This window comes from Chiloscyllium plagiosum, unplaced genomic scaffold (assembly GCF_037043375.1).
Source record: "Chiloscyllium plagiosum isolate Xiang-an unplaced genomic scaffold, Cpla_swu_hap1 HiC_scaffold_39, whole genome shotgun sequence".
NCBI classification, from domain to species: domain Eukaryota; kingdom Metazoa; phylum Chordata; class Chondrichthyes; order Orectolobiformes; family Hemiscylliidae; genus Chiloscyllium; species Chiloscyllium plagiosum.
The window spans coordinates 40,399,416-40,415,356 of NW_028270177.1; the positions used below are offsets into that span (position 1 = coordinate 40,399,416).

The window sequence follows — 15,941 nt, forward strand, 5'->3', positions numbered from 1 at the left end:
GAAAACATGAGAAATTCAAGCTGCAGAGATCTGTACAAGCTCTAGCCTGACTTATCTGTACTTGAGGGGCACATGTTTAAAGTTTCATTCTTCTTTACTCATCTAGAGGGACATTTTGACTCATTGCTATCTCCGGACTCTCCCACTCCCCATAGAAAGCACCAAACTGCTGCTTGGTCCTGATGACAATCTACAAGAATGTTAACCTAAGGGAGGCCATGGATGTGATCCCATAGCAAACAAAAGCAGAAGGTGCTGGAGAAACTCTCACAACCACATGTCTGTCATTGCAAGTGGAATATGTTGTCTCTCCAGACTGCCCAAGCGGTCTATGCACAGTCATTTGGGAGGTGAGTGGGGTTGGGGGAGGTGGGGGCAAGGTGGAGGAGGGACAGACTATTGTATAAAGTGATTTTTCAGAGAAGGGTTGATGTTACATCAAGCTCTACTAATCTGATAATGTCATACAGTGTCAGGTGGGGAAAAAAGAAGTCGTGGTCAAAATCCTGATGGAGACAGATGTGGTATAACTGCCTCCTGATAATGTACTGCTAGGTAACAATAGATAGAGGTTATATTAGTTCAACGAAAGAATCAAAAGCCACACGTTGTTAGGACAAATGGCTCTTCTTGTTAAGATACATTAGTGGCTCAAACATTACCACTGTTCATCAAATAGGCCCTTTGACCCAGTGTAAAAAGGAAGATCAGTGCTGGGCCTTTGTGGTGCAGTAGTAATGTTCTACCTGTGCGCCAGGAGGCCCAGGTTCAGCTCCAGAGGTATGTAACAATATCTCTGAACAGATTGATTAGAAAATATCTGGAACGGATACTGGTGCCAGAACTCTACCTCAACCATGAGTTGGGATTAGTTGGTTTCACAGCACATACAATGTGGTGATTAGCACTGGGCATTGTTGCTGAAATACCTCCAGGTAACTATGATAGAACACACCCACTGGATCCAGGAGAAAAAATGTTCAGAATACAAGTGAGTTTATCACTTTAAGAATACTCACACAGATATTCAGCTGTAATTGCTTGAACAAACAAGCAACCAAGATGATTCATAGAAGGAACAACATGGCCAAAACCTCTACTTCAAACCTGATGAGGAGCAATGTGAGCTAATTAGAGTCATAGTCATAGTCATAGAGATGTACAGCATGGTAACAGACCCTTCGGTCCAACACGTCCATGCCGACCAGATATCCCAACCCAATCTAGTCCAACCTGACAGCACCCGGCCCATATCCCTCCAAACCCTTCCTATTCATATACCCATCAAAATACCTTTTAAATGTTGCAATTGTACCAGCCTCCACCACTTCCCCAGGCAGCTCAGTCCATACACGTACACACTTGGCAGTGATAGAGTCCTTACAACCCTTGAAATATCTATAAAGGCAGTCCCAATTCAAGAGTTGGCTGGGATGCAACTGTCTTCAAGCTCCATGACTGACGATGAAAATCTCTGATAGACATCGGGCAAAACTTTAAATTAACGGGCTAAGAACTAGGCTTGTAATGATAAAAGGTAAATAAGGAATACTTACCGTTCACAATCAGCATTGCTGCCAAAATTAACTTATTTAGAGACAAGTGTAATGCATAAAGTATGGCTACTGTAGTCAAGTTAAGGGATCTAATTTATAATCAGGTGCAACACTGGGAATGTTGTTGAGCAAATTTAATGTTACAAAAGGTCAACTTAAAAGATAAAGAAATAGTGTAAACAGTAGAATGGTTGGAAAACTGTGATAAGAATAAGAGATCAATAATTTAAAGTGCAACTTTTGCAAGAAGACTTATTAATGCCACAGCACGAAAACTTTGTTGTGTATTGGCTTATAAATGGCAGGTAACTGTGCATATTGACTGTGATAAAGCATGAAACTGTTGGCTGCAAAAGCTTTCATTCTGACTACAAAAAGTCAGAAAAAAAAAGTAAGTAGAACACAAATACAGCTTTGATATTTTACAGAAGTTAAAGTATTATAGTGCTCACAGGAGAAAGTTTAACATTTCATCAACTTCACCAACACCTTCCACCCAGACCTCAAGTTCACCTGGACTATCTTGGACACCTCCCTCCCCTTCTTAGACCTCTCCATCTCCACTTCCGGCGACTGACTCAACAGGGACATCTACTTCAAAGTAGACCCTGAATCCCACAGCTAGCTGGACTACATGTCTTCCCACCCACCCCTCCTATTTTTATGCTATCCCTTACAACCAATTTCTCTGCCTCCGTTGCATCTGCTCCCAGGAGGATCAATTCAACTTCAGAACATCCCAGATGACCTCCTACTTCAAGGACTACAGTTTTCCCTCCCACGTGGTCAACAATGCCCTCCATCTCCTCCACATCCCACACTTCCACCCTTGAACCCCACCCCAACAACAGCAACAAGGAAGAACACTCCTAGTCCTCACTTTCCACCCCACCAACCTCCAGATGCAATGCATCATCCTCCGCCATTCCCGCTACCTACAGTCAGACCCCAACACCAGACGTATATTTCCCTCCCCACCGCTATTAGCATTCCACAGAGACCATTCCCTCCACGACTCCCTTATTAGGCCCCCGCCCCACCAACCCACCGTCCATTCCGAGCACCTTCCCTTGCCAGCACAACAGTGAAAAACCTGTGCCCACACCTCCCCTCCTCACCTCCATCCAAGACCCCAAAAGATCCTTCCACATCCGGCAGAGATTTTCATGCACATCCAAACACCTCATCTACTGCAATGTGGTCTCCTCTACATTGGGGAGACAGGTTGCCAACTTGCGGAACGTTTCAGAGAACATACGCACTAAGCAACCGCATCGCCCTGTGCCTGATCACTTCAACTCCCACTCCCACTTTGCCAAGGTCATGCAAGTCCTGGGCCTCCTCCACCGCCAAATCCTAGCCATCCGACACCTGGAGGAAGAAGGCCTCACCTTCCGCCTTGGGACCCTCCAACCACACAAAATCAATGTCGACTTCACCCATTTCCTCATCTCCCTTCCTCCACCTCATCCTATGATCCAACCCTCCAACTCAGCACTACTCTCTTGAACTGTGCTACCTGTCCATCTTCCTTCCCACCTATCCACTCCACCCACCACTCCAACCTACATTGTCACCCCCCACCTTCATTCACCTACCGCATTCCTAACTACCTTCCCCCAAGCCCCACCTCCCTTCCATTTATCTCTCAGCCCCCTTGGGCCCCTGTCCCCCCACATTCCTGATGAAGAGCTCATACTCAAAATGTCGACTCTCCTGTTCCTCGGATGGTGCCTGACCTGCTGTGCTTTTCCAGCGCCACACCTTTTGACTCTGATCTTCAGCATCTGCAGTCCTCACTTTCACCTAAAATAATATAGTATTGCTATAATACAGATTTGAAATCTGTATTAGAAGAAAAGTAATACAATGTTGCTTTACTGAATGCTTTAAAAGCTTGTAAAATGAAGTAAGACAACATTGCTATACTGCAGAATTTATAATGATAGAATCCCTACAGTGTGGAAACAGGTAATTTGGCCTAACAAGTCCACACACGACCCTCTAAAGAGTAATCCACCCAGATCCATTCCCCTACCCTATTACTCGACATTTCCCCTAACTAATGCACTTAGCCTACACATCCTTGAACACTATGGACAATTTAGTATGGCCAATTTGCCTAACCTGCACATCTTTGGACCGTGGGAGGAAACTGGAGCACCCGGACAGTCACCTGAGGCTGGAATCAAACCCGGGTCCCTGGCGCTGTGAGGCAGCAGTGCTAACCACTGAGCCATTGTAATCAGATACACCACTGAATTCGCTATGGTATCTAGAATTAGCCTAGAATATGCACCTGTAAAGGGCAAATAAAATGATCAAATTCCAGTGAAACAAGTTCTGAAATTATGCCTGGCCCAAAAGGGATGGTAGACCCTTTAGGTGGTATTACATTTGACAGATGTAAATTGTTGTACAAATGATATTTTATGCAAGGTTTCCAATCTGCATTAATCAATGGTGGATAAGCAATTGAAGATTTTAATTAAACACTACTGTTATTGCAACAAATAAAAACAAAAATTGCCAGAGAAACTCGGCAAACTGGGCAGGATCTGTGAAGAGAAAACAGTGTTAACGTTGAGTCCAGTGACCCTTCAAACAGCAATTTCTGTTTTTGTTTGTTTCAGATCTCCAGTTCCTGGTTTCATTATATTACTGTTACTGTGGCCTACCATCACATTATTGTCAAGTCTCTCACTATCACGTTCAAACGTTAATTTGAATTTCAATTTATTTATAATGTCTGCAAAATCCAGGATGCTCACTCTTGTATTTGTTCCATTCCTAACTAGGTTCATTTCTTGTACTGGCGTGTAAATTCCAAACCCGCTTGGTGAGTTCTGTTCAAGATTACATCCACAAAGATTTTAATAATCTTAAAATAGTGGAAGGAGCAACAATGGCTTCATGCTCTTCCAAGTCAACAGACCTGACCTGATAGTCAAACTACTGAATGCAGGAGCATAAGAATATAATTGGAGCAAAGGTACAGCATTCAAGATAAATAGTCAACATTTGAAATTTACAAGAACAAACTAAGAGCTATTTTCTTTCCCAAAGCAGGGTAGGAACAGGAAGCTGGGAAGATAAGACAAGGTACCCCATATATTGGTGCAAGTAAATTCATACGTTTGATCAAATCTGTAACTCAAACAGGACAATGTAAAGACAGACTTGAGTCCAAATGGAACAGCATGTATAGCTACAGCAAGGAAATGATAGACCAAAAACCAGAGAAGCTAGGTCACTCACTCGTCATCACTAAAGAATTTCAAGTCTAACTGTTAGACATATTAGAAGGATTGTCTAGAATTGCAAATACTCGAGCTGACTAGCAAAAGGCTTGGTGCTGCCAAATGCAGAGGTGATTTTTCTGAATTAGTTTAGCTGGACCTAGAGAAACCTTTTAAGTGACTAATCACAATTGTTTTTCGTAGTATAGCCTCTTTAAATCTTGATTATTTGAGGGAAGGTAACCAGTGCAAGGCTGGATACAGAACTGAAGATCAGAGGCTGTGCAAAAAAAAAACTATTGTCGAATCAACCTGTTCAGATACGTTATTGCACATGTCTGGAACAAGTGAGATTTGAACCCTGGCCTTCTGGCCCACTGCACATCAGAATCTAAATTAGAGTCAGAGAGATGTACAGCACGGACACAGACCTTTCGGTCCAACTCTGACCAGATTTTTTTAAAATTTCAAAAATATACTTTATTCATAAAATTATTTTGATATCTATACAATTGGTGATGCCATACATACATATACATTCCAATTCTTTACATACAGAGATCAGAATTAATCATTCCTATGTACAAACCTGTACATTGACTATCCAGATATTTTGCTGAGGTGTCAGCGGAGCTAATTACTGAGTGGGCCCCCTGTTCTTCGTTAGGCAGGCAGACCTTACACGGTGGTCTTTCCCCACCGGGCCTTGGCGGCAGCTGCCCCAAGCTTCAGCCTCTACCACTTCCTCTGGCAGCTTATTCCATACACGCACCACTTTCTGCATGAAAAAGTTGCCCCTTAGGTCTCTTTTATATCTTTCCACCTCACCCTAAACCTATGCCCTCTAATTCTGGATTCCCCCACCCCAGGGAAAAGATTTTGTCTATTTACCCTATCATGCCCCTCATGATTTTATAAACCTCTATAATGTCACCCCTCAGCCTCTGATGCTCCAGGGAAAACAGCCCCAGCCTGTTCAGCCTCTCCCTATGGCTCAAACCTTCCAACCCTGGCAACATCCTTGTAAATCCTTTCTGAAACCTTTCAAGTTTCACAACATCTTTCCAATAGGAAGGAGACCAGAACTGCACACAATATTCTATTGCCCTAACCAATAGAATATAGAACATAGAACATTTCAGCGCAGTACAGGCCCTTCAGCCCTTGATGTTGCACCGACCTGTGGAACCAATCTGAAGCCTATCTATCCTACACTGTATCCTACAATGTCCTGTAGAGCTGCAACATGACCTTCCAACTCCTATACTCAATGCTCTGACCAATAAAGGAAAGCATATCAAATGCCTTCTTCACTATCCTATCTACCTCTGACTCTACTTTCAAGGAACTATGAACCTGCAGTCCAGCAACACTCCCCAGGACCGGCTCGAAGGTAGAAGACAGAGGGTGTGGTGGACGGTAGCTTTTCAGATTGGACGCTTGTGACCAGTAGTGTGCCACAAGAATCAGTGCTGGGTCCATTGTCATTAAAACATCTGTCTTCAAATTCCATTAAAAAACATCATGGACTGTTTCAATGATTGTTCATGTTCTGGTGCTTCATCTTGCTTTCTTGAGACTATACTGCCCGGATGCTTGGAAATTGCATGCTAGCATTTCTCCAACTTTGCACAAACAGTATGCTTCAGCAAGGCAGTATTGTCACTAAGGAGAAAGTCAGGACTGAAGATGCTGGAGATCAGAGTCAACAGTTTGGAACTGGAAAAACACAGCAAGTCAGCATCTGAGGAGCAGGAGAATCGATGTTTTGGGCATAAGTCCTTCATATGCAGTCCTCACTTTCTCTGACCTAATCTTGATGAAGGGCTTATGCCTGAAACATCGATTCTCCTGCTCCTTGGATGCTGCTTAAGTATTGTCATTGAGTTTGTTTTCTGAGCTCTAATTTGGCTCAGTTGCACCAAGTAATAATGCTTTTGGGTTCCCTTCACCTTCAATTACAGCAGTACTGAACTATTAGTGACACATAACTTCTGTACTTTTCTAGGTGCTAACTTAAACAATTAATTGCCTTTTTCTTGAGTTCTAACAGCATAGAGTCATCTAACAGTTCTTGACTACTCAAGAGTCCCCGGCTATATCGACCAAGTGTAGTTTAGTTCACGTTTTAGCAGTATAGTTTAACAGTTCATTTCTGCTTAGAGCTTGCTTCTGTCTTTGTTTGCCCTCTTCAACTAATTTTGAACCAGGAACTGCTCTTCTACAATTTCTAAATTTTAAAAAATAATTATATATTTATTTCTAAACCTTCTAAAAACCATACAAGTAGCTCTGCTCTTGTTCTAACACAAAATTTTATGCAACTAACGTTTTGGAGGGGTCGAATATAGCAAATTCTTGCAACTGCTTGTCTGCTGAATGTTACAATGTGGTCAAGTGTTAGTTCCTGTATTACAAATTGTTACAAAAAAGGAATTGATCGTAATTGTCATTTCTATTACCTTTCATGGCTGCACTAGCATTATCCTGATTAAATTAACAAAAATAAAATCACTTAAAAGCAATGTAATTATGACATAAAGGGGGGCATTTTTTTAAAACAACTGAAAATAGGTGTTTAGTACACCCAAATCACTGAAGGCCAAATGAATTTCTTGGACAGAGCATTTTAGGGGAGTCTGCTTTAGGAACTTTGTACAATTCTACAAACTTCCACTGACAGGACAGTCAGCAACTAGAGGACACAAAATTCAGAGAAATTGTAGAAATGTCAGGTAGACAATGATGAGAAGAACTTACTGTTTTACATAGTGATTTGTTGCAATGTTGAACACTGTCTGAAAGTGCAGTGGAAGCAGATTCAGCTGTAACTTGCAAAAATGAAACTGGAAAATAATCACTGACAGGGCTATGGGGAACACAGGTGTACACTAGCTCTTTTAGAAAACTGAGCCAGGTACAAAGGATTGAACAATGCCCTGTGATGTATTATTCTCTGAATATATTCTTCCATCATTTCTCTATGTTGGACCTCCAAAGATCCTACTTCTTTACTTAGTCACCTAGTACTGCCACTCCCAAAAAGGAATGGCTATTACTGGACAGTTTTCCTTCATTCAGGTGAGCCAGTATCTCACAAAATATCAAAAATGAAAAAGGCATGGAGTGCTGGAAATCCGAATTACATGGAAGAACAATTGGCATGAGGCTAAGGAATAAGAAAATGTTTAATCAGAATCTAAGGATCTGAGGGAAGAGAATCCCAGAATTATTAGGCTGCATAAAACCCTTTGCGTCTGTACTGGCTCCCTGAACATTTTGACTTTGTGTCCAACTCCTAACTTCTCCCCAGAATCATGCATATTCTTTCTATACAAATAATTATTGGCTCTCGAATGTCTCAATTGAATCTGCTTCCATCACACTTTGAGGCAGTGCATTCCAAACCCACTCATTTGTTTTTTTTTTTCTCAGCTCATACTTGCATCCTTTGCAAAACAAAACTGTGCCCGCTGATTCTCCATTCTTTTACGACTGGTGACTAACAAATCTACAACGTCACTAAAAAATAGCAGGTGAGTTTAAATCATTTTTTGGAATGCCCTTAAATTTGATAATTGTAGCTATCAAACTCCTGGAGAAGCTCCCTGGACTTGGCTTTCATAGACCCAAGTTGAACTTCTGCTTACATTGACTGCTGTTGCGAGGGAATCAGCCCTCCAGAACTGTAAACACGCTTACAAAATTACAACTAGGAGGAGTAGGCCATTCAGCCCCTCAAGCCTATTTCAATAAGATCATAACTGAACTGGTGGCAGCATCAGATTTGTTGTGACTATCTACCAATGTCTTCAAAGTCTTCAGGGACTTGGCTTCTACCATTCTCTGAGAACAGTTCTAAAGACATTTCTCCTCTTTTATATTTTAAGTGGGACACCCATTACATTTAAAGTGTGATCCCAGTTCAATTTCTCACATAAGGGAAAACATCCTTACAGCATTTACTCTGTCAGAGTTTCCTCAGGATGTGTCAAATGTCTCATTGAGATTACCTGTCATTCGTCTAAACTCCAATAAATACAGTGCCTAGCCTGTCCAACCTTTCCTCAATAGATAATCAGTTGAGTGAACCTTCCAAACCTGTTTTTCCTCCTTAATAAGATGATTGAAATTGTACACTATGCACAGTAAAGAGTAAAAAATGGAAATATCTTTCCTATATGTCAATAATGTTATAGAAATATTGGAAATGTGCTAACATGACAAAATTAAATACAGATTTATGCTTTAACTTTGCAATGTCACAAACAGTGTTATAAGAATTGAACGTGAGTTTTCATGTATAATCTCCGAAACTTTGCCAATGAGTGCAGACCGTCTAAGGATTGACAAAGAACTTATTTTCTTGCAAACACAATGATGTTATGCAGTGACAAATAAGATTCATCATTAGCATTTCAGAGTGCTAATACGAATTCATCTGTCCAGTCGTGATATTGAGAAGCACATACCTTAGACCAGTCTGAGGCTTCCCACAGGGTTAGACAATCACGCCCTTCACAGCCCTGTACTGTAGATGGCCTTGGACCAAGACAGTAGAGATTTCTTGTCTTGAAATATGTGCCATTTTGTAGCTGATAGACACAAGTCACATTCCGAAACTGAGTGCCTTTTCCACAGGTGCTGGAGCATGGAGTCCAGTCGCCTCCCACCCAGCTGCGGGAAAAGAAACCCATTTTAATATGTTAAAGCATGTCCAAACTTTTCTCATTAAAAAGTTCAGTGGACCAACTGAGTGCCTTCGGTGCTGAAAATTTATTTCCATTTGAGTTGTTAGAAATACAGAAAGAGCTCACAAATCATGCAAAGTATAAGCATTACAAAACGTGCAGAATAGCAAATTAATTTCAGTGTAGAAAGATATGAAGTATGGGGCAGGTTAGCTCATTTGCTTACATGACTACCACATTGTTCAGAATAACATCAATACCACAGGTTTGATTCCCTTCCCCGTTGAGGTATCCTCTTTACCTGTCCTGATGAGTGAAAAGCAATGGTAAGTCACTAATGGCAGGGATAAACTGCCGTGAGAAGGCACAGGTTAAAGCACCAGCAGACTCTCAGGCCCAGTACACGTAAATATGACAATCGTGAAAAGGTACCTTCTGTTTAGAAGAGGAAAGAGGACTCCTTTGATAAGAAAGGCAATGTTTATTGCAGGTGATAGTTATTTCACCAGTTGTCTGGAAGAGAGGATTTCAGGGTCCCTTTCAGTGCCCTTATTACACATGCTTTCCAGTTGTTCAATGAAGCATTGTATTATTGAATGATGGGCCCCAGGACCAGTGGCATGCGGCCCTTCAGTGGACAAGCTTAATTGGCCAGAGGTAGACTTCCCCCTACCCCGCAGTGTGTGTGGTAGGTTGTGGGGTGAGGGCGGGGGGGGGGGGTCAGTTTAGTCGTCACTCAGGAGTTAGATTAGATTTTTATATGTCTAAGTTTTCCTGGGCAGCTATTAACTTAACTGCAACTAAATTCTCCAATTTACATGGGCACTTTCAGAGGGTGCCAGACTTTTGGGGAATTGCCCAGTGGAATCTTCAATTACCTGACAAGATTTGCTAGGCCTGGGATTCCACAATGCCCTTTGCACAACTCCCACCAATGCTACAGAAGCAATGATCTGGCCATCAGAAAATCCAAGCCATAATGAGAATACATGTGAAGTTATTCACTTTAGCAGAGAACACCAGAGAGAGAGGCAGAATATTTCTTAACAGGTGATTGGTTGGTAAATGCAGGTGGCCCAGGTATGCATGTTAGGAGTCACTAAAAGTTAGCATTCACACACAGTAAGCAATTAGCAAGTACTGAAAACAATTATAACTAAGTTGATTTTATATTTTGTACTTTAATGTTGAGAAAGGAGAGAAGTGGCTTTAGCTTCATTTTATAGAGATGGTTTGAGAGATTGGAAGCACTATACTATGCAGCCTGAAGCCCTGTTTTGGCAATATGAGGTCAGAAATCACATGACACCAGGTTATAGTCCAACTGGTTTATTTGAAATCACAAGCTTTTAGAACAGTGCTCCTTCGTCAGGTGAAGTGATTTAAAAAAAATCACACAGGCACGGAATTTAGGGGCAGAGAGATCAAAAGATCATACAAAATGGTGAGAGTGGAATATTGACAGGCTGAATAGTAAGTCTCTGCAGGTGATCAAAAGTGTCAGATGGTGTGAGTAAAGTGTTAATAAATGTTTAGCAAGTGAAGGGATGACCTATATTCTGATTAATTGAGACAGAGAGATATTTACAAAAATTTTAAAGTATGTTAGTGCTGGAAACAAACCAAATGGCTGGAATGACATGCTGGGTATAAGAGTCGCATTCTGAGGGTCTAACCAAAGTAACAAGTAATCCAAAATTGTACAAACTAATTAAGGTAGTGAGATCATAACATCTTATCAAGGTGATGGTGTTAAAAGACAACAGTAAGGAAGATTTTACAAATACAAAACAGTATGGTGGGGATACTTGTGGCGTGACAATGAACCCAAGATCACAGGTGAGGATGTCTTCGTGGGGCAGACCTTGTCTATCGATTTCTACTTGGCAATTCTGTGGGTTGTTTTCTATCTGGAAAGCTGCCTTGGAGGACACTTAGCTGAAGATCAGGAGCTGAATGTCCTTGATCGCTGAAGTGTTCTTTGACTGGGAGGGAACATTCCTGTTTGGCAAGTGGGCAACACAGTGGCTCAGTGGTTAGCACTTCTGCCTCACAACGCCAGGGACCTGGATTTGATTCCAACCTCAGGTGACTATCTGTATGGAGTTTGCATATTCTCCCAATGTCTGCATGGGTTTTCTCCGGGTGCCCCGGTTTCCTCTCTCAGTGCAAAGATGTGTATGTTAGGTTAACTGACCTGTGCTGAATTGCCCATAGCGTCCAGACACGTGCAGGCTAGGTGGATTAGCCATGGGAAATGCAGGGTTACAGAGATAGGGAGGAGGAAGGGTCAGTATGGGATACCCTTCAGAGAGTCGGTGTGGGTTTGATGGGCCAAATAGCCTGCTTTCACATTGTAATAATTTTATGATTATTGCTCAGTATCCATTTATCCGCTATTGTAGCGTTTGCATGGCCTTGCCAATATACTATGCCTCAGGACATCCTTGCCTGCAGTATATGATATAGATAACATTTGCCAAGCTAAGGAGTATTTGCCATGTACGTGGTGGATGGCATTCCCACGTGTGATGGTAGCATCCATGTCGATGATCTGACATGTCTTACAGACGTTGCTGTGGCAGGGTTGTGTCGTGTTGTGGTTGATGTTGTCCTGAAGGCTGGGTAGTTTGCTGCAAAGGTCTGTTTAGGATTTGGCAGCTATTTGAAGGTGAGAAGTGGTGATCTTGGTGAGATGTTCGTCATCATCAAGGACATGTTGAAGGCTGTGAAGAACATTGCATAGTTTCTCCACTCCAGGGAAGGACTGGATGATGAAGGGTACTCTATCCGTCATGTCTGTGTCTGTTTTCTGAGGAGGTCATTGTGGTTTTTCGTGGTACGTTGGAACTTGCGATTGATGAGTTGAGCACTGCATCCCATTCTTATGAGGGCGTCTTCCAGCATATTTCAGTGTCTGTCGGATTCCTCCTCGTCTGAACAGATCCTGTGTATACACAGGGCATGTCCTTGGGGGAGGGGGTGGCTTCTTTAATATGTTTGGGATGGAAGCAGCAGTGTTCCGAAAGCTTATGATTTCAAATAAACCAGTTTGTCTATAACTTGGTGTTGTGTGACTTCTGACCTCGTTCACTCCAGTCCAACACTGGCACCTTCAAATTTTGGTAATATGATTTTTACATGATCCTTGCTAAATGGCCCATTTTTACACCTACATCTTATAGAATAAAAGATGACCTAATTGAGACTTACAAGTGTGAAAAGGTGGATGTAGAGAGGGTGTTCCCCATTGCTGCTGAGTTTTAAACCAGAGGCAGGTGATTGAATACAGCAGAGAATTTCTTCACTTAAAGGTTGGGGAATTCTTAGAATTCGGGCGGTGTGCGGTTCCAGCATCTGCAGTCCTCACTTTCGCCGAATTTTCAGAAATTCTTTACCCCACAGGGCTGTGGAAGCTACGGAGACTGTGCTGGAAAGGAGCATTAAGCTCAAAGATCATCCATCATCAATGATGGAGCAGACCTGACATCGGTTCTTCTCTAAGGCTTACTTTAGAAGGATGACCAAAACCACATGGAAGTCTCAGTACTGGAGTAACAAGAAAGATCTACTATATTGTTAATAGGATAGCAGGTTACAGTTGAATAAGACTAGATAACTCTATTACAAGATGAGTCGTACTGCATGTCTGATAAGAACAATCTTCCATATCCTGGGGATTACAGCCAACAGAGTCTAACTCAAGATTAGAGTGGTGCTGGAAAAGCACAACAGTTCAGGCAGCATCCGACGAGCAGGAAAATTGACATTTCGGGCAAAAGCCCTTCATTAGGAATGAGGCAGACAGTCTCTGGGGTGGAGGGATAAATGGGAGGGGAGTGGGGCTGGGGAGAAGGTAGCTAAGACTGCAGTAGGTGGATGGAGGTGGGGATAAAGGTGATAGGTCAGAGAGGAAGGTGGAGCTTATAGGTGGGAAGGAAGACTGGCAAGTATGACAGGTCATGAGGGTGGTGCTGAGCTGGCAGTTTGGAACTGGGGTAAGGTGGGGGGAGGGGAAATGAGGAAACTGTTGAAGTCCACATTGATGCCATGGGGTTGAAGTGTTCCGAGGCGGAAGATGAGGCGTTCTTCCTCCAGGCGTCAGGTGGTGAGGGAGTGGTGGTGGCGGAGGCCCAGGACCTGCATGTCCTCAGCAGAGTGGGAGGGGGAGTTGAAATGTTCAGCCACTGGGCGGTGGGGTTGATTGGTGTGGGTGCCTGGAGATGTTCCCTAAAGCCTTCTGCAAAAAGGCGTCCAGTCTCCCCAATGTAGAGGAGACTGCATCAGGAGCAACGGATACAATAAATGACATTTGTGGATGTGCAGGTGAAACTTTGATGGATGTGGAAGCCTCCTTTGGGGCCTTGGACCAGGGTGAGGGAGGAGGTGTGGGCACAGGTTTTGCAATTCCTGCGCTGACAGGAGAAGGTGCAGGAGGGGAGGGTGGGTTGTTAGAGGGCATGGACCACCAGGCAGTCACGGAGGGAACTGTCTTTGTGGAAAGTGGATAGGGGTAGGGAGGGAAATATATCCCTGGTGGTGGGGTCCGTTTTTAAGTGGCAGAAATGTCGGTGGATGATGCGGTTTATGCGGAGATTGGTTGGGTGGAAGGTGAGGAACAAGGGGGTTCTGTCATTGTTGCGGTTGGAGGGATGGGGTTTGAGGATGGAGATGCGGGACATGAATGAGATGCATTGGAGAGTATCTTCAACCACGTGGGAGGGGAAATTATGGTCTTTAAAGAAGGAGGCCATCTGGTGTGTTCTGTGATGGAACTGGTCCTCCTGGGAGCAGATACGGCGGAGGCGGAGGAATTGGGAATACGGGATGGCATTTTTGCAGGAGGTAGGTTGGGAAGAGGTGTAATCCAGGCAGCTGTGGGAGTCGGTGAGTTTGTAAAAAATGTCAGTGTTGAATCGGTCGTTGATGGAAATGGAGAGGTCCAGGAAGGGGAGGGAGGTATCAGAGATAGTCCAGGTGAATTTAAGGTTGGGGTGGAAATTGTTGGTGAAGTTGATGAACTGTTCAACCTCCTCATGGGAGCACGAGGTGGTGCCGATGCAGTCATCAATATAGCGGAGGAAGAGTGGGGAGTGGTGCCGGTATAACTATGGAAAATGGACTGTTCTACATAGCCAACAAAGAGACAGGCATAGCTGGTGTCCATGCAGATACCCATGGCTACCCCTTTGGTCTGGTCCCAGCCTCATTCCTGATGAAGGGCTTTTGCCTGAAACGTTGATTTTCCTGCTCCTCAGATGCTGCCTGATCTGCTGTGCTTTTCCAGCACCACTCTAATCTTGACACACAAGTCAGCTGAACTGTTCAAAAAACCTCTACATTAACCCTTTCAGGCTAGCTGCCTTATACAACACAATAAAGACTTAAAAGGATGAGACTAAAACTAAGAGGTTGTAACTATCAGGAAAAATGAAACAGGTTGGTGAGGTGACATATTCGTGACTTTTAAGATTATGAGAAGATTTGATAGGGTTGATGCAGAGAAAAAGCTTCCATTGCTGGGGTCTCCAAACGCAGAGGTTAGAGATATTTAATAGTCACCAATGATTCCATTACAGAACTCAGGAGAGACATTTTTACTCAAAGTGGTGAAAATGTAGAATCTGCCATCATGAAGTAAATGAGGTGAATAACATAGATGTGTTTAAGGAAAAGAAAGAAATCAAGAGATGAACTGCACTGGGAAATTTCTATTAGATACGTACACTGGTATATTTGAGCTGAATGACGAGTTTCACTCTTGTAAATGCTATTTAGCTTTATATCTGGTAGAACAACCGTTGAGAAGAGTTGTGATAGATCAGTCAGTTGGTTAGCCCATACTAGAATTTTCTATTCAATTGACATTGAAGCAAATATAAATTCTCCTCAAGTGCCAGTAACAGCATAATTTAGACTGTTTCAGTCATTTCAATCATGCACACCATTCAGATCCTTGGCACCATGCTTGCCAACACATTACAAGTTGAATGCTCAATATTTTAACAAAATTATTTGGAAAATGGCAAATAAGCTGTCTTAGAATTTTGTGCAACCAATATTTGTGCGATACTATAAGATTTCACTTGCATTGTGAGAGGCAATGCAGAATTTGGGATCCTAGAGATTAATGGAGGTGCAAAAGGAAGGAATAAGGTGGAGAGCTTGAAGGTGGAGGAAGAGGAGGTGGAGAAAGTGAATGAGGAGGCATTGATAGGAAGAGGAGGTGATGGAAGAGGAAGAAACAGGGAAGAAAGAGCAAGAGGAGTGGAGCTGGGAGATGGAGGAGGAGTCACAGTTCTTTACTGAAGAGGAAAGGAGACTGAAAATGTTGGGGATCAGCCCACTATGTTGAAGAAGTGCTTGCAATGAGATGAGATGGAAGCCCATCATTGGCATACTCTCTCCATCCAACAGGTTTCATGAAAGGATTGCTAACTGCGCTGTTGGGTGTG

At 42.9% G+C, this 15,941-nt stretch overlaps 1 protein-coding gene across 1 annotated transcript in view; it reads right to left on the minus strand.

Annotated features, from left to right (window-relative positions):
* The window catches only part of adamts17 (ADAM metallopeptidase with thrombospondin type 1 motif, 17), a 686,029-nt gene that overhangs the window by 88,774 nt on the left and 581,314 nt on the right, over positions 1-15,941 (minus strand). Inside the window, exon 20 of the mRNA XM_043677648.2 lies at positions 9,268-9,472. Coding sequence (XP_043533583.2) covers positions 9,268-9,472 — 205 coding nt within the window. The remainder of the gene's footprint in view (positions 1-9,267; positions 9,473-15,941) is intronic.